This window comes from Salmo trutta, chromosome 38 (assembly GCF_901001165.1).
Source record: "Salmo trutta chromosome 38, fSalTru1.1, whole genome shotgun sequence".
Taxonomy (NCBI): Eukaryota; Metazoa; Chordata; class Actinopteri; order Salmoniformes; family Salmonidae; genus Salmo; species Salmo trutta.
The window spans coordinates 15211036-15229510 of record NC_042994.1 but is presented as its reverse complement, the minus strand read 5'-3'; the positions used below and the strand labels follow the sequence as shown (position 1 = coordinate 15229510).

Sequence of the window (18475 nt, the reverse complement as noted above, 5' to 3'; positions counted from 1 at the left end):
ATTCCATCAATTGATTTAACCTACCTTTATTTCTTTCCTCTGTAAACACGGTGACATCCTTGTGACTGAGAGTCAAGTAATAGTGGATAATATTTAATGAAGGCCAAAAGCGAATTGTAGTTAAAATCAATCGGGGACCTATAGACTTATTAATCATTACGGAGCTCAAACCGTTACTTCGAAGACTTGACACTTGCCATCACAGTTTCATGATCAGTGCAGGCAATTAGGGTATATGTATTATACCAAACTATTCTATTCTCTATATTATAATTATGTAGGCATTAGGATTCATTCCCTAAAAATAAATGTGTAAAAAGTGTTTTTACATCCACCCAGAGGTATTGTATGGAGACATGTTTTCATGCTTATCTTTCTGTATTGTGAACCATTCTCCATGGTTCACCATTCTCAGTCTAGATTCAAGTCTTGCGTTGATGAAACTTAAATTAGAAAAAGGTACACCTTCTTGAAATGGATTGTTTTAGAGGCTTGAATAAATAAAAAGAACAGAACAAAAACTACCTGATCAAATTGGTAGGACACCCAGTGGGTGTGCTGTCTGGGGTTTAATTCAAACGTATTCAGTGTGCAATGGAACCGCTCCCGCAGACGACCTTATACGCCTCCATACCAACTACTGAGAAGTGCAGAGGAAAGGCATACATTTCCTGATTATGAAATCAGCCCCATAAACCTTATTCTCATGCTACCTGGCCTTGTAAACTTAGGATGTCTTTTTAACCGTCTGATTTGTTTGTTAGTGAGGTAGTTTACTGGCAAAGGGAACTTTTACCGAATTCTGATTATCAACACTCTCTGGTGTTGGAAAAGCGTAGCGGGTTAGTTCAATAACCTAAAAACCGGACTAATAGGTCATTTACAGTACAATCAAAAAAATCATTCATCAACATTGTTAAAAAAACACTACGGGAGACAAATAATGCATACCATTAAAAGGAAGAGGGGGGAAAAAATGGAATCATTAATCTTGTCCTGGCATGACATTCATAATTAGTGTTGCATCCAATTTTCACAATGGTCCCGTTTGGCTGCGGAAGACTGGACTACACATCTTTGCCACATGACAAAATCAAAACGACAGCACACAAAATACACAGCGAGGGAGGCATTTTTTTTAACATTCTTAAATAATCAAGTATTTAAAACAAATCGAAGAGTAGCACTCCGATCCGTGGGTTTTAGAGACTTTACAGTTTGTTTTTTAGCAGCCGGAGGAAAGTTAGCGGTAGGTAGCTATAGATTGCTAGCTCGTTAGCGGGGTCAGTGCAGACAGCTGGTGTTGTACTGGAAGGAAGCCATTTGCACGCGACCCCGTAACCTTTGGACCTCCAGGTCGCGGAAGTAGTCGTCGTCGTCGTTCTGGACGATAATCTTCTGCAGCTCGCCTATCTCCCTCTCCATCTTGGAGCGCAGCTCTCGCTTCATCTTCTGAAGAGCCTGCAGAGAGAAAAGTTTTAATATCCTGACCCAATACCGTATGAAGTAGTCACATGGTGAATCCTGAATAAGTTCACCTGTAAAAGTATGATCATTCATCTCAATCTCCCCAAAATGTGCAGACAAAGTACAGGTATATGTAGTAAATTGTGTGTGCATTAGCATGCATTTACCTTTTCTTGGGCCTTCTTCCGTACTTGGATATCCTGTCTCTCTATAGCGAGAGTTTGGGCCAATAATGAAAACTGAAAGACGGCAGAACAGCGTGGAATTAGCTTTCAGCTGTCCAGTTCTTTCACATCAATGCAGATGGAGGAACAGAAACAAGATCAGGAAGCCGTTTCTTGGTCTTACTCTCCTACTACTTCCGTATAGCGTGTGTGTGTTAATATGAAATAGGGTCGTGTGTTGGTTCTACCTGGTCCTTGTAATAGTTCTCCATAGATTGGATCTGGTCTCTGTGTTTGTTCTGGTGCTCCTGGCGCTGGTCCTTGGCGTAGGCCCTCTGCTCTCGGAGACGAGCCTTCTGCACCTCCAAGCCCTCCTCAAACACCTGCTTAAACATCTGGAACACAACACGCACACAATCATTACATGTGTTTGTATAGTCATTGTGTTCATGACCTGTTTACTTTTGACTTTACAATGGAGCTAAATACATGACGATTGTGTCAAATCTTCCCTTAAAAAAATACATGGATGGAAAATGGAATGGAAAGTAGAGTGTTTGAAGCGTTGAAACATGATATTCTAGGAGCGTTTAAACCGTGTTGGGGATCGAGGCTCAGCGCGGCGTCACTAACTGACCCTCTCCTCTTTCGTGCGGGCCCTCATCATGCGCGCGCGGAGCTGGACGTGGTAGTCACCGTGGTACTTCTTGGCCCGGGCGATCTGCTGCCTCTGCTCCTTCAGACGGTTCTGAGTCGACTTCTGTTGCTGGATACGCTCCTTAAAATCCCTCTGGAGGGGAGAGGAGCGAGACGGCTGTACAGTTAGAGGAGCTGTTTGTATTATTGCTTGGTGTGTGTGTGTTTGAGAATGTGTGAGAGACATAAGACTGGTAATATGTGTGTGTGTGTGTGTGTGTGTGTGTCTAGCCTACATGTATGCTGAAGCTCGTGCATGTTTTGAGTGGCTCACCAGGCGTCTGTTGTGTTCTTGCTCTTTGCGGATGATCTCCCCAAGCAGGTCATGTCTCCTCTGAGCCTCTTCCACCTGGAGAGAGAACATTGACGAGTTAACGGGAGGAGATCGAGGTGGAAAAGTTGCAATGGTGAACCCTGGTCTCTGGGGGTATTATGGGGTCTTCGCCCAATCACAGGCTCCGCACTTAGACATCTGTTTTAACGTTACAGACAGGTAGGAGACTTGCAGAGATCCATCTGGCAAGCCAGGCTAAAACCTCCCAGCTCTCCCTGTGGTTTATATGGTGGATAGTGTGTTATAGCGCCCCCCACCTGGCTGGTGAGTTTAGTGCGTGGCCCCTGCCTCTGGTTGTCCAGGGAGAGGGAGGCGTTGAGGCGGTCCACCTGGCCCAGCTGCTGCTGCCACATCCTGCCCAGGGCGTGGGGAGAGAGGTGCAGGTGGGGGAACTCCTCCAGGAGCAGGGGGAGCAGGTCGTTGTCCTTCACCTTCACTGGAAGACGGGGAAGAGAGAGAGAGAAGCACAAACGGTTAATATAGAGGGACAAATCCATACCATGCACTCAGACTAATGCACAAATCCATATCAAGCTCTTTCTCCTAAGGAATATGTAGTTTTGAAAGGTTTGAATAGACAGCCAAGTAGGCATCCTCCATATTAGTTTCACCGAGGCCAATGCTGCGTTTTTAGTTCAGGGCAAATGAAGGAGAGGAAGCCACTTTGTACTTTGATTAGATTTGAGTTGATACGGTCTCCATCTCACTGGCAGAGACTCCAGCTTGGGGGTCTTACTTGGTGGGGCTCTCCTTGTTTTGTCCTGTCGCCTGCGGCCCGGGGTGGGTTGTCTGGTCCTGGGGGAGCGGTGTCGGGCTGCTGTGGTGTACACTTGGGACGGTTTGGTGGTTCGGGGAACATCTCTCAGTATGGCCTCTCTGTACTCCCTCTCCTACAGGGCAGAAGCACACATAGACCGTTTGCTGTAGATAATATTGGGACACACAGTCTCTCTATTGCAGTCTCTGCCGGAGGGCTACTGTGTACACAGTCACATGGTGTCTAACGCACACAGCTCCCCGGGGCTACAATGAGTAGATCTGATGCTCTCTCCCCCTCCCTCTCTTACCGCCTCCTGTGCTCTGGTTCGTTCCTTGGCCATAGCAGCCCGTTCTCTGTCCTTGTACACTTTCAGCTCCTCCTCATAGGCTTTTTCCAGCTAGAGAGAGATGTGTACACACCAACTATGTTGGACCGTTCAACTTGTCTCTTTTTAAAAAGGTGACAATCTTTATACTGAATATGGTGTTGGTCAATGTGATGATGTGGCAATTCCCTCTGACCTGGCGGTGTTTGTGTTGAGGCTGTAGATGGCGGAGTTGTCGTCGGCGCGTACGGGTGTGTCTCTGTGTGACCCCTCCACTCACCGCCTCTCTCACGGCGCCCTCTAGCTGACCTGAAAGGGAGCGGCGGGCCCTGGGAGGGGAGGGGGACAGGGAGCGGGTACAGGGGGATGTGGGTGCTCGCGGCGTACCTGGGAGAAGGGTCAGAGGTTTAAAGGTTAAAACCGAGGAAATGTTAAATCATAGAGTTGGTCAATAATGACTTATTGTAGTTCGACATTCAGGCTAGTCAACCGTGCTTTTGTTGGAGAAGTGTGGTGCAATCTGGGACCGTATCCACAAAGCATCTCAGAGGAGGAGTGCTGATCTAGGATCTGCCCATACAATCGTACTCCTCCTGATCTAAAAGGCTAAACTGATCCTAGATCTGAGATGCTGTATGAATACGGGCCCTGACGTGATTGAAGAGGTGGAGTGTATGTACCCGTTGTCCTCCTTGGGGGCCTGCGACACTCCATGACACTGTCACTGTGGTGGGACTGTTTGTCCTCCTCCTTGACCTCATCGGGCTCTCCGCTCTCTCCTAGCGCTCTCTTTAACATCTGACGAGTGGAAACACACACAGGTTATAACCTAGATTTACATTGCTGAGATGCCGGGGGTGACACAATCCCAGCTCCCGACACCTTAGCTGTTTTTCCTCACGCACAATTTCGTGGTGCGATTAATGGTCAGCCGGGACGGACGCAAAGTGAAGGCACGTCGGGTGGGAAGATTCTCCGGGTGAACGGGACTGTAAGGCATCCGACACGCGGTGAGACTGCTCCGAACTCGTCCCGTATCCCCACAATGTAAATATAGCTTGACACACACAGTCATTAGACTAACCAGTAAGGTCCACATAATGACAAGTGCGTCTCACACACACACACGAGTACCACTCACCAGGTCCAGCTCCTCTAGTCGTCGGGACAGCTTCTCAGACATGTGGTGCAGCTCCTGTTCTGCCTTCCTGTTTCTCTGTCTACGCCAGGAGAGAGGCTCCTCACAATCCTCCTCCTCTAGTACCCTGCTACTGCTGACAGGAGAGAGGGAGAGAGAGGAGAGAGAGAGAGCGGGAGGGGGAAAGAGGGAGCAAAAGGTAGAAAGAGATATTGGAAGAGTAAGGGTGAGGCAGGGAGGTGAATGTTAGATTGAGTGGCCTCTGTGTGTAACTAACTTATGTGCATGTAAATTGCTTTTCTCGCTATGCATCTACATGCTATTCTAACCACCTCCCATTCTGTTGTTCTTACCCGAGTCCCGTCCGCCCCCTGTGAGCCCAGCTGTCCTGCTGCGTGACGGTCTCTTCCTCAACTTCTTCCTCAGTGTCCAGTGGTGCCCTGTCCTCCAGCTCATCCTGCCGGGTGAGGAAATGAATGTCTGGCTGTGTCCGGAATAGAACCCTCCTGGGCCCCACACTGGTAGGCTATAGAGAAAGAGGCGAAAAATTCAACAATTTAGTCCTTAATTAGCTGTAAATTGAACATGCATTGGACATGCATTAGCAAATAATTAGATTTGAATTAGGCATGAGGTAGACTTCAACTTTTGAATTAGCCCTCATTTGAGGCATTGTAACTACAACAGTCTAGAGGGCGAGCGGTTCGCCGTGCCTTACCTCCGGCTGCTCCTTGGCCTCCTCTAGCCTGGCCTTGGTTTGACTGGACACAGACTTCTCACTCTCCACTACAAATGAAAAGCATGGAGGAATAAGAGGTTGAATAAGTGAAATTGATACATGGTGTGGAGGTGCTACACATGTATTTTCTGATGCATTGAACAGCGTGCATCACCGGGTGAGTGGTTGAAGGCTGGCGAGCGCACTCCATTGGTAACTGTGTCAGCCACTGGCCTTGGGGACTGAAAACAAATAAAAGAGAAAGATGGTCATTCATTAGACAGAGAAAAAAGGGACAGAGACAAATGGGTGGATGCATTTCCACTCAATGGGGGAGGGAGAATTCACAATCAAACTGACAAAAGAGAACCCAGCAGGAGGAGTCTCAGCGGCTAGCTAGCGGATGCTAACGACATATCACACAAAAGATGCACGGCGTTAACTACCGCTACCAGGAAATGACCGGGAGTCGATATAACGCATTGAAATACCAGTGTCACAGGCGGCAGGTCGTCAAGTGGTTAAGGTCACTGGTTCGAATCCCCAATCTGTCAATGTGCCCTTGAGAAAGGCACTTAATACTAATTGTGCCTGTAAGTCTGCTAAATGACAAGGCTAAGTGAATACAGTAGCACAGTAGTAGTACACCGTCTTATTGTAGTGAATTAGAACGAGAAAGACAGAAAGAATAACAGTAGTGTGTGCAGGTCAATTTGGGTAAATGCTTTATTTCATCCATAACACAGCTCCTTACCATCACCTATAATGCTATATGTGAGCTCATGGGGATCACACACACAGAGTTGAACTCAGAAGTTTACATCCACTTAGGTTGGAGTCATTAAAACTCGTTTTTCAACCACTCCACAAATGTCTTGTTAACAAACTATAGTTTTGGCAAGTCGGTTAGGACATCTACTTTTTGCATGACACAAGTCATTTTTCCAACAATTGTTTACAGACAAATTATTTCACTTATAATTCACTGTATCACAATTCCAGTGGGTCAGAAGTTTACATACACTAAGTTGACTGTGCCTTTAAACAGCTTGGAAAATTCCAGAAAATGATGTCATGGCTTTAGAAGCTTCCGATAGGCTAATTGACATCATTTGAGTCAATTGGAGGTGTACCTGTGGATGTATTTCAAGACCTACATTCAAACTCAGTGCCTCTTTGCTTGACATCATGGGAAAATCAACTGTACATACATACATATATATTTCTATCCTGACTAACTGACAGGGACTGTATCTTTGGTTGCGTCACTGGTCTGTTCCACTGATGCAGTCTTTCTTCCCAGTGGAGAGACTAGAAGGTGGAAACTTGTGTTGGTGGGGACATATGGCCCTGGGTCATATTGGAAATGGCATGTGAATGGAGAACTGTTTCTCAGTCAACTCATTGACTAGAGGCAGAGCTAGCCAAGTTTGTTGAGTTATGATACGTAGACCATAAAGTTCTCTCCAACTCTAGATCCACCCATGTCCAATTTCTCAGTCACAGCACTGGCTAGTCTTCAGACAGAGCGAGCCCCAGTTGGTAATGGAATAACAAGTGGAAAGCATTTGCAACTGCTAGCGTATCTGGACTTGCCAGAGGCATGCAGGTGGGATGTGACGTCATTCCCAGGTTAGGAGTGTTGTCGCCCATAAACAGAGAGGAGGAACACGTTGGAAAAGTGACTCCTGTGATGCGTCTCGTGGCCATTTTGTATGAGTCGGCAACAGCTCATCCTTTTTCAGAGGAGGAAGGAAGCTACAGTTTTATGAACTGTACTTGGCTGAGGTCACTTCAGAACGTGTTTCAGAACACAGTCGTTTGCTGAGAGCTTTGAAACACTGATTAAAACGGAAAGTTGATACTGTATTCCAAAGCAACGAACAAGAGTTAAGCGTAATTTCAATGGATTCAGCATGGATATATTTGACTAGATGGACATACCTCCGAGGTGCCAGCGGGTGCCTCCTGCTCCACTGAGGCCCCGCTGCCGAGACCGTTGGCTGGGGGAGACTGGCTACCCGAGCGGGGAGCTCTGTCGGGCCTGTGGGGGGAAGTCTGGTAGGGGGGCTGCAGGTGGATGGCCGAGCGCAGGGGCTCCCTCAGTAGAGTGGCCTGGGTGCCTGGGGTTCCCGGAGCTTGTGAAGAGGCTTCCACTGTTAGGGAGGGGTAAAATAGGTAGCTGTTAGAGGTGTAGATTTTGTAGGTAATGCATTGTAGGAGTATGTGTACACTGTTCAGTACTGAAGTTCCCATGGTTAACAGATGTTATGGCTATTTCATGTCATGTTATAATAGTGTTATGCAGGATGTTTGAACAAAAGGTTCAAGTAAAATATTTTTCTTTCTATACAAATCAGATTTGCCTCTAACTGGTTCACTGTTCTTTAAGTAGCCTACAGTTCTGAATTATTTTCTCAGATACAGTTCTGTACTCCTAGCTATTAATGCCTTACCAATAACCCTGGCATTGTCTAGCGAATATACACAAGATCCATACCACGGAACAAAGACACATATACAGGCCATTCATATCCTAAACCGTTGTTGAAGACTATCATTAAAACCAAATGTAGGGACTCATGAGAGGGACTTAGTGGAAACTAATGAGAGGACGGGGGCTTTTAAAAGGAAAAGGTGACATAATCCTGGTTGTTTTTTTACTCCCACTTGAGGAAAAAGTAACCCCCTGACCACATAACTTTACATTCCCCACTGTCTCCATAAAGAATTCCATAGGAAAGACAACAACAAAAAAGACAGGAAAAACTGGATACCTCATCAGCATCATGTGCTGTTTGATAAGCGAAAGGTGGATGAAGTTTGCTGACGACAACGGTGGTAGGACTGATCACTGACGACGAGGCAGCCTACAGGGAGGAGGTCAGAGACCTGGCAGTGTGGTGCAAGGACAACAACCTCTCTGAAAAGATTTGGCATGGGCCCTCAGATCCTCAAAAAGTTATACAGCTGCACCATTGAGAGCATCTTGACTGGCTGCATCACTGCTTGGTACGGCAACTGCAAGGCATCAGACCGCAAGGCGCTACAGAGGGTGGGGAGTACAGCCCAGTACATCACTGGGGCCGAGCTCCCTACCATTCAGGACCTCTATACCAGGCGGTGTCTGATGAAGGCCCCAAAGAATTGTCAAAGATTCCAGCCACCCAAGCCAATGACTGTTCTCTCTGCTACCACATGGCAAGCGGTACCAGTGCACCAAGTCTGGAACCAACAGGACCCTGTACAGCTTTAACACCCAAGCCATTAGACTGCTACATAGATAATCAAATGGCTACCCAAACTACCTGCATTGACCCTTTTTTGCACCGACTCTCTTGCACCGACTCTGTGCACACACACTGGACTCTACCCACACATACTTACACTGACACCCAAACACACACACACTAACACACGCGCACACACATGAATGCTAACGTCACACACAACACATATGTTGCTGCTACTGTCTATTATCTATCCTATTGCCTAGTCACTTCACCCCTACCTTTATGTACATAGCTACCTCAATTAGCTACATAGCTATAAAAAAAAAATGTTGTTGATTTACCCTTGAGCAAGGTACTTAACCCTAATCCTGTAAGTCGCTCTGGATAAGGGCGTCTGAATGCCATGTAAATACCTCGTACACCTACACATCAACTCGGTACAGGTACTCCCTGTATATAGCCATGTTATTTTTACTCATTTTTATCTTTAACTCTGCATTGTTGGAAAAGGACCCGTTAGTAAGCATTTCACTGTTACTCTACACCGGTTGTGTACGAAGCATGTGACAAATAAAATGGGATTTGATTTGAGTCTGAATGTAAATCCAGAAAGACAGAGGAAATGTTTTCCTTTTTCAGCATTCTATGTCATGGGCCAGGAAGAAGCTTTCGGTTCCCGCCTACCTTCTTGTTTGGCCGTGAACGTGCGGGCGGAGTCTCCCAGGAGGATAAGCTCATTGGTCGAGCCCGTCTCCTCCGTATTCCAAGAGTGGAGGGAATGTTTGCTGCTAGACTGGACGGCAGAGCTGGAAGAGCAAAGAAACATTGTTACAGATGTATCACTATCAAAAGTAAATCAGAGAACAGACCACCCAAACAGTTGAATGGAAAGTGCATCGGTGTGTCTGGTTCGTGTGATACCAGTCCAAGTCAGAACAACTACAACCGGCGCGCGTTTCAAAACAGTGCATTGGGTTTCCTGGTTTAGGAACAGAGGTTTACGTCACCCACAATGACTCATTCAGCTTTGTTGACTTTCCAGCCAGCCTTTCTGTGCGACAGCCGTCGGAACAGGCTGAGTAGACATAGTGATGTCACAGATGTTTGTGTTCCGTGTCCAACCTTAACATTCGCAGTTACTGTTGACATTTCTGTTGTGTGGTGTTCCCTGACTGGCTGTTGTGTCAACAGGATGTACCGACTTGCCCTGCACGATGATGACATTTGAAGTGGTCCTGTCTGGTTCAGTTGCTAGAGCATGGCATTTGCAATGCCAGAGTAGTGGGTTCGATTCCCAAGGCCACCCATACGTAAAATGCATGCATGCATGACTAAGTCGCTTTGGATAAAAGCGTCTGCTAAATGGCATTTACAAGCGTCTTGTCTCGTGACGTAGTGTCTTTGGTTGCATCAACAGAACTGGAACTCTGCTTGAACACAGAACTGAATCTGAAACCATGGAAATGTACATGGAGCCTGTAGCGTGGAATATCTTGAAACACTCACTGCACACTAGAATACTGGGAGGCTCTCTCCATTAGGGACATCTGTTCCTCTGTCTGGGGGACCACTGGCCCTGTAGGGAGGGGGGCATCCTCCACAGGAACACCGTTTGGTTCCTTGTCTGGAGGGAGGAAAGGGGGAGGAGAGAGGGATGGGTGATTACAGCGTGCCGCAACGTGGTGACGCTGACAGGCTCCTGCTGTGATGCAATGGGGAAACGAACAAGCTACCAGTCGACTTTCAGACCACCAATCAGTCCGTAATTATACAAATATTTAAGTCACATTAACACAGTCGGTTAGAGTAGTAGAATAAGCACTCGGGACATAGTGATCCATAGACATTGGAGCTCATAGACACACTGATGATACAACCCCATTTCCGAAAGCTGAAGTGAAACAAGCAACTGTTCTAGCCATGTTATTGTGAAAGTGCATCGAAGAGTTCATCGAGTGTGACAGTAATATTATCTGTAGTGACTCATGCATAGCCTATCCGACTAATTGGAAATATCAACAGGTTTAAACTAGAGCCCGGCTGATACGTTATTCTGGGTCCGATACCGGTTTAGATTGTTTTTTTGGGGGGGGCAAAATTTACTGATACCAATGTATCCGCCAATATACTGTTTTATGCCGGGAAAATTTTAAAAAGTGTTATTTTCCCACACTGTATTCGCATTCTTGCATGGAGCCCCAGACTGAGGGTGATTGACCGTCATCTTAAACTTCTTCCATTTTCTAATAATTGCACCAACAGTTGTTGCCTTCTCACCAAGCTGTTTGCCTATTGTCCTGTAGCCCATCCCAGTCTTGTGCAGGTCTACAATTGTATCCCTGATGTCCTTACACAGCTCTCTGGTCTTGGCCATTGTGGAGAGGTTGGAGTCTGTTTGATTGAGTGTGTAGACAGGTGTCTTTTATACAGGTAACGAGTTCAAACAGGTGCAGTTAATACAGGTAATGAGTGGAGAACAGGAGGGCTTCTTAAAGAAAAACTAACAGGTCTGTGAGAGCCGGAATTCTTACTGGTTGGTAGGTGATCTGGATTTTTGTTTTAGATTCCGTCTCTCACAGTTGAAGTGTACCTATGATAAAAATGGCAGACCTCTACATACTTTGTAAGTAAATCGGCAGTGTATGAAATACTTGTTCTCCCCACTGTAGCTGTAATAGGCCACTATCGGTCGATAATATTGGTGAACCACGGTCTGTAGCATCACAGACAAACATTCACAGCTCCTTTCGGATTCACGGCAAGCCACCAACCCCATCAATTTTGATAAACCAGCCTTTTTCACCAGAGCCTTCTTTCAATGCATGTCATTTAAATTTCCAGAGCTGATAGTCGGTCATTAAAAGTCTAATTGGTGTTTTGCGATGGGAGAGAGGGCCAGCAGACCACCATTCCACCATAGACGGACACAAAGGCTTGCGGAGCGCTGCCAATTGAATGGGCCAACCGCTTCCCAGTAATCCCAGAGCCAGCCGCCTCTAAACCGGGTTTAGAAAGGCCATTATGTCCACTTCATGTGTGGGTGATCTCACCCAAACAGGGTCGTGTCTCACTCAGTTACACAGATAAAGTTTGAGGGAGATGGGGTGATATCAGATCAGGAAGAACAGGGGTGATATCAGGCAGGTCTTCTGACCTCAATAGGACTTCCTGGTTAAATAAAGGTTAGCCTAAATGTAACAGTTGAGAGGGTTATGGAGTAAGATTCTTTTGTCTACCTCCATTTTGCGACTCCTCTTCACTGATCTGCTCGGTGAGGTACTCAAGCAGCCCGTCAAAGATCTCCAACAGGTTCTTGATGGACTTCTTGTCCCCTCGTACAATGTTCTCGCCTAGAGCCGGAGAGAACAAACCCATTAGGACAAGCGATGAATCAGTGGAACTATAATCAACACCACATTGTTGTCCTTTTAATAGAACCAACTAGTCTGCGTCTTTTTACGGTGAATTTTCCTAAACAAAGAGGCTTGTGTTTGCTCTGAACAAGGCTGTGCTTTGAAATCTAAACAGGAATTTAGCCAGAGACCCTCTGCTTGTAGCTAAATAGATCACTTGATTTTCTTTCAGCATTCATCATCTGTTCTCTCTGCTACCGCATGGCAAGCAGTACCGATGCACCAAGTCTGGAACCAACAGGACCCTGAACAGCTTCTACCCCCATGCATTAAGACTGCTAAATAGTTAGTCCTGCTAGCTATTGGTTAACTATTTAGCTATCTGCATTGACCCTTTTTGCACTAACTCTTTTGACTCATCACATAAAACAGTAACAGCAGTGTATCTATCCAGTTGCCTAGTCACTGTATCCCTACCTATATGTACATATCTACCTCAATTACCTCGTATCCCTGCACAACGACTCAGTACTGGTACCCCGTGTATATAGCCAAGTTATCATTACTCATTGTGTATTTATTGCTCATTATTTTTATTTTATTTCTCTCTACATTGTTTGGAAGTAAGCCTTTCACGGTTAGTCTACACCTGTTTACGAAGCATGTGACAAATAACGTTTGATTTGGTCAGATGATTGACTGAATAGCTAGTGAATACCTAGGGAATAAAGGAGTAGTTACTAGTTAATTAACTAGTGAATACCTAGGGAATAAAGGTGTAGTTACTAGTTAATTAACTAGTGAATAGTGAGTAAAGAGTAAGAGCCGCTCACCTGTGATGTGTGAAAGGCTGATCTGAAGGTAATCTAGAGCCAGAGAGTCGATCACAGACTGGATGTTGTGGACATCATCCTCCTGACTGCCCGGGGCGGTGATGTAGTCTACACACACACACACAGTTCCAAATCACAGCCTCTTGTGCACTTTGGCCACTTACTAGCTCATTGACAAACACAGTCTTGTGTTGACAGGTTTGACGATCATAAGTAGCACTGTGTGGCATTCTTGAAATTCTAAGAATACTCTACTCTAAAGCACTCAATTCTTGGCCTTATAAACAGCAGAATAAAAATTAAAAAACCAACTAACATGAGACGGTTGATTAGGTCTCAAAAAACACATATTGCTCTTTTGGTGGGCATGTTTATTGTGTCATGTTTGGTGTCCACTTACCTGGGACTTTCTCCCCCAAGATGGCCTCATACAGGGCAACAAAAACATTGGCATTACAGTCCGTCACCTTCCTCAGTCTCAGGTTAATGTGACACTTGCTAAGGATATCATTCGCCACGTCCACCCAATCTGTAAAAAGGGCCATTACACACTAAATGCAGACCTTGAATTTATGAATAAAGTGCATAGTGTAGATCATACTTCTTGGAGCGGTTATAAACTAGACTACGTTATAACTAAAAGTGGCAGTAATAAAGCCTCTCCTGAAAAAGCCAAATCTTAACCTGGAAAATTTTTAAAACTACCGGCCTCCATCGAACCTCCCATTCCTCTCAAAATGTTTTGACAAAGCTGTTAAGCAGAAACTCGCTGCCTTCCCGAAGCCAGATAATGTATACAAAACACTCCAGTCTGGTTGTAGACCCCATCATAGTACTGAGACTGCATCGTGAAGGTGGTAAATTACCTTTTAATGGCTTCAGACCAAGTATCTGTCCTCGTGCTCCTAGACCTTAGTGCTGCTTTTGACACCATTGATCACCACATTCTTTTGGAGAGATTGGAAACCTTAATGGTTCCCGAACTTTTTATAGTCCCGTACCCCATCAAACATTCAACCTACAGCTGCGTACCCCTTCTAGCACCAGGGTCATCGCACTCTCAAATGTTGTTTTTTGCCATCATTGTAAGCCTGCCACACACACACTATAAGAAAAATGTATTAAACATAAGAATGAGTGTGAGTAGTCATCACAACCTGGCTCGTGGGAAGTGACAAAGAGCTCTTATAGGACCAGGGCACAAATAATAATAGTCAATAATTGTGCTCTTTATTTAGTCATCTTACATATAAAACCTTATTTGTTCATCAAAAATGGTGAATAACTCACCACGGGTTAATGAGAAGGGTGTGCTTGAAAGGACGCACATAACTCTGTAATGTTGTATTGGAGAGAGTCTCAGTCTTAAGTCATTTTCCACACACAGTCTGTGCCTGTATTTAGTTTTCATGCTAGTGAGGGCCGAGAATCCACTCTTGCATAGGTACGTGGTTGCAAAGAGCATCAGTGTCTTAACAGTGCAATTTGCCAAGGCAAGAAACTGAGCGCAGCCCTATTCAGAAATCTGTCAGTGGCTTCTGATTAAATTCTGTGCTGTTTGAAAATGTGAAGAATTTTTTTATGTTAATCACATTTCTATTTGGCGTACCCAAGATGGTAGGGATACGCGTACCCAAATTTGGGAATACGTGGTCTACACGGACAAGTTTGTGCCTGGTTTAGATCTTATCTGTTGGAAAGATATCTGTTCATCTCTGTGGATGGTTTGTCTTCTGACAAATCAATGGTAAGTTTTGGTGTTCCTCAAGGTTCTGTTTTAGAACCACTATTGTTTTCATTATATATTCTCTCTTTGTTTCAGATACAAGGAAGTGGATGGCGGCAAATGTTTTACTTTTAAATCTGCTTTATCTTGGCCAGGTCACAGTTGTAAATGAGAACTTGTTCTCAACTGGCCTACCTGGTTAAATAAAAAAATAAAAAATAAACTTGGACAAAACAGAGATGCTAGTTCTAGGTCCCAAGAAACAAAGAGATCTGCTGTTTGATTTTACAATTAATCTTAATGGTTGTACAGTCATCTCAAATAAAACTGTGAAGGACCTCTGCATTACTCTGGACACCGATCTCTCTTTTGATGAACATATCAAGAATATTTAAGGGCAGCTTTTTTCCATCTTCATAACATTGCAAAAATCTATCTTTTTGTCCCCAAATTATGCAGAGAAGCTAATCCATGCTTTTGTCACTTCCAGCTTAGACTACTACAATGCTCTACTCTCCGACTAACCCGATAAAGCACTAAATAAAACAGTTAGTGTTAAATACAGCTGCTAGAATCTTGACTAGAACCAAAAAATGTGATCATATTATTCAACTTCCTAGCCTCTCTACACTGGCTTCCTGTTAAGGCTAGGGCTGATTTCAAGGTTTTACTGCTAACCTACAAAGCATTACATGGACTTGCTATATCGACTTGCTCCTACCTATGGTCAAAAGTCACAGGCCTTCTTATTGTCCCTAGAATTTCGAAGCAAACAGCTGGAGGCAGGTCTTTCTCCTTTTGAGCTCAATTTGAGCTCATTGTGAGAGACGCAGACTCGGTCTCAACCTTTAAGTCTTTACTGAAGACTCATCTCTTCAGTAGGTCCTATGATTGAGTGTAGTCTGGCCCAGTGGTGCGAAGGTGAACGGCAAGGCACTGGAGTGACGAACCGCCTTGCTGTCTATGCCTGGCCGGCTCCCATCTCTCCACTGGGATTCTCTGCCTCTGAACCTATTGGGGGCTGAGTCACTGGCTTACTAGTGCTCTTCCATGCTGTCCCTAGGAGGGATGCGTCACGTTGTGCCAGGTTTTTTTCCCGCTATACTCGACTTGAGCGTGTTGAGTCACTGACATGACCTTGCTGTCCGGTTTTGCGCCCCCACGGGCTTGTGCCGTGGAAGAGATCTTCGCGGGCTATACTCGGCCTTGTCTCAGGGTAGTAAGCTAGTGGTCTGTTGATATCCCTCTAGTGGTGTGGGGGCTGTGCTTTGGCAAAGCGGGTGGTGTTATATCCTGCCTGGTTGGCCCTGCCCTGTCCGGGGGTATCATGTCCAGTGTCCTCCGACCCCCCTGTCTCAGCCTCCAGTATCTATGCTGCAATAGTCTATGTGCTGGGGGCTAGTGTCAGTCTGTCCTATCTGGTGAAATTCTCCTGTCTTATCTGGTGTTCTGTGTGAATTTAAGTCATCTCCCTCTCCCCTCCCTGACGACCTGAGCCCTAGGACACTGCCTCAAGACTACCTGGCCTGACGACTCCTGGCTGTCGCCGTCCCCAGTCCGCCTGGTCGTGCTGCTGCTCCAGTTTCAACTGTTCTGCCTGCGGCTATGGATCCCTGATCTGTTCACTTCACATGCTACCTTCTCCCAGAACTGCTGTTTTTGACCCTTTCTCTCTCCCAATCCCTCTCTACCGCACCTGCTGAATGATCGGCTATGAAAAGCCAACTGACATCTACTCCTGAGGTGCTGACCTGTTGCACCCTCTACAACCACTTTGATTATTATTTGACCATGCTGGTCATCTATGAACATCTGAACATCTTGTAGAACAATCTGGCCTTATTGGCCGTGTACTCTTATAATCTCCACCCTGAACAGCCAGAAGAAGACTGGCCACCCCTCAGAGCCTGGTTCCTCTCTAAGTTTCTTCCTAGGTTTCTGCCTTTCTAGGGAGTTTTTCCTTGCCACTGTGCTTCTACATCTGCATTGCTTGCTGTTTAGGGTTTTGGGCTGGGTTTCTGTATAAGCACTTTGTGACATCTGCTGATGCAAAAAGGACTTTATAAATGCATGTGATTGGATTCAGTTTGTTGACAATGCACAACAAAACTGCTCAGTTGGTGGCAACCATCCCAACATGATTCTTGACATATTGGCGGCTAATTTGTGGGCATGGGCTGGCAGGCACAGTGTGCTAGCTAACTTGACAGTAGCTAAGTTTAGATATGTTAGCAACACCAACTACAGTGTGGTAAACCTGCTAACGCAAAGAACACTACTGTAGTTAGCAAACTGGCTATGTATGTTATAGTAACTAGATAGCTAGTTTCAAGAGAAGTACTGGATAACTCCTTAAATAGCCTACTATGTAGTTTTTCTCCTGATTGATATTGCTAGCTACTAAATACAGTAACCACCAAGTTAGGTGCTATTTCTTCTTAGTTAGCTAGCAAATTAACCGTCGTTAGCTTACCTCTCTCATCTTCTTGGGTTCCCATTAGGCATTAACTAGCGAGTTAGCTAGCTGTGTGGTAGTCAGTCGAGCTGGCAACAATACTGGCTCCCTTGACCTCTGAAAAGAGTTACTCGCATTGCTAGCTAGTAGCAGTACGTTTTCCAAATTTCGAGGTTAGTCACTCACTGATAAACCTTCATCATGAGAACAGAAATTAAAAAGGGTGCCGGCTGCCAACCAGAAAGTAATCGACATTTTAAAATGCAAGTGTTTTCTGATTGGGTGGTAAACGGTTTCCACTAGTTACCCAAAACACAAAGTCAAAATGGATATATTGTAAAAATTTATGAAAACTAAAATTTGCTTTTTGGCCTTCATTTAAGGTTGGAGTTGGCCATGAGCTTAGCAGTGTGGTCAATGTTAGGGTTAGGTTTAAAATCACATTTTAAGAAAATACATTGTAGAAATAGGCGGGGTTTATGACTTTGTGGCTGTGGTAACTAGTGACGACCATGGTAAACTGGTACTTTGTTTCCGGAAGTAGCGTATAAACGATCGGGAAAATGGGTTCCTTGTCCTCTTTTTTCTTTCTTCTAGTTAGTCCAGTTGACTCTTCTGTTATTTTATAAGATAGCCCGGACAGACATTTAATAAATTAACCATATATTTGTTAAATATCACACGGTAGACAGGGTGTTCTTCCGAGTATCTGTCTTAAAGTAGTTCCCAGAGTTTCTAAGACCAGAGGCCCAACATCGCGAGACTTCCGGGATGGCTAGCGAAGCAGACCAGGACTGGGTTTGGGGTTTTAGAAGAAATAAAATTCTACACTACAGGGATTTTTTTGTCGATATTCAGAAAGTTCGCATAGAAAATAGATGCGACAATTGCCTGCTAAAAAAGTAACTTTTTTTTAGATGTTTTCACGTCTTAAAAATGTTTTACTTTTGTTAAATAATTTGTACACAGTTTAAATGGCTTTTACAGATTTGATGTTTTTACAAGGAAAAGTAATTTTATTCATGGTTGTTTCTATTGTTTTTAACAACATGTACTTTTTAACAAATTTAAATGTAATTCAAATGCTGTTTTTATGCTTTTATGCCGTTTGTATATGTATAAACTGATATACAAAAATATGAGCTGTTTTTAAAGGAAATGTGAAAACATTTCCAAAATAAAAAAAATGGCCTGCTAGGGTGCATTTCAATTCTAATAGTTCGCCTTATTTCAATTTATGTGACAGAACAAGCAGTCATTGTAGAGAATCATT

General features: G+C 44.7%; 1 protein-coding gene across 3 annotated transcripts; it reads right to left on the bottom strand.

The window, feature by feature from the left end:
* Positions 1-83: 83 nt before the first annotated feature.
* LOC115178350 (centrosomal protein of 95 kDa) lies at positions 84-17744 on the bottom strand. Of its 3 annotated transcripts, none has more exons than XM_029739494.1 (21): positions 17221-17744; positions 13422-13550; positions 13022-13129; positions 12072-12185; positions 10342-10459; positions 9520-9641; positions 7547-7758; positions 5778-5844; positions 5603-5670; positions 5238-5410; positions 4888-5020; positions 4427-4544; positions 3943-4133; positions 3729-3818; positions 3398-3551; positions 2919-3097; positions 2602-2676; positions 2269-2421; positions 1880-2026; positions 1635-1706; positions 84-1461 (listed from the first exon to the last, which is right to left on the bottom strand). In XM_029739494.1, the coding sequence occupies exons 1-21, from the start codon at positions 17243-17245 to the stop codon at positions 1285-1287; spliced, it is 2625 nt and encodes an 874-aa protein (XP_029595354.1). In that variant the 5' UTR covers positions 17246-17744; the 3' UTR covers positions 84-1284. The 3 variants fall into 3 exon arrangements, with proteins under 3 accessions (XP_029595354.1, XP_029595356.1, XP_029595357.1); XM_029739496.1 differs by having other exon boundaries at positions 4888-5017; XM_029739497.1 differs by lacking the exon at positions 12072-12185.
* Positions 17745-18475: the final 731 nt, after the last annotated feature.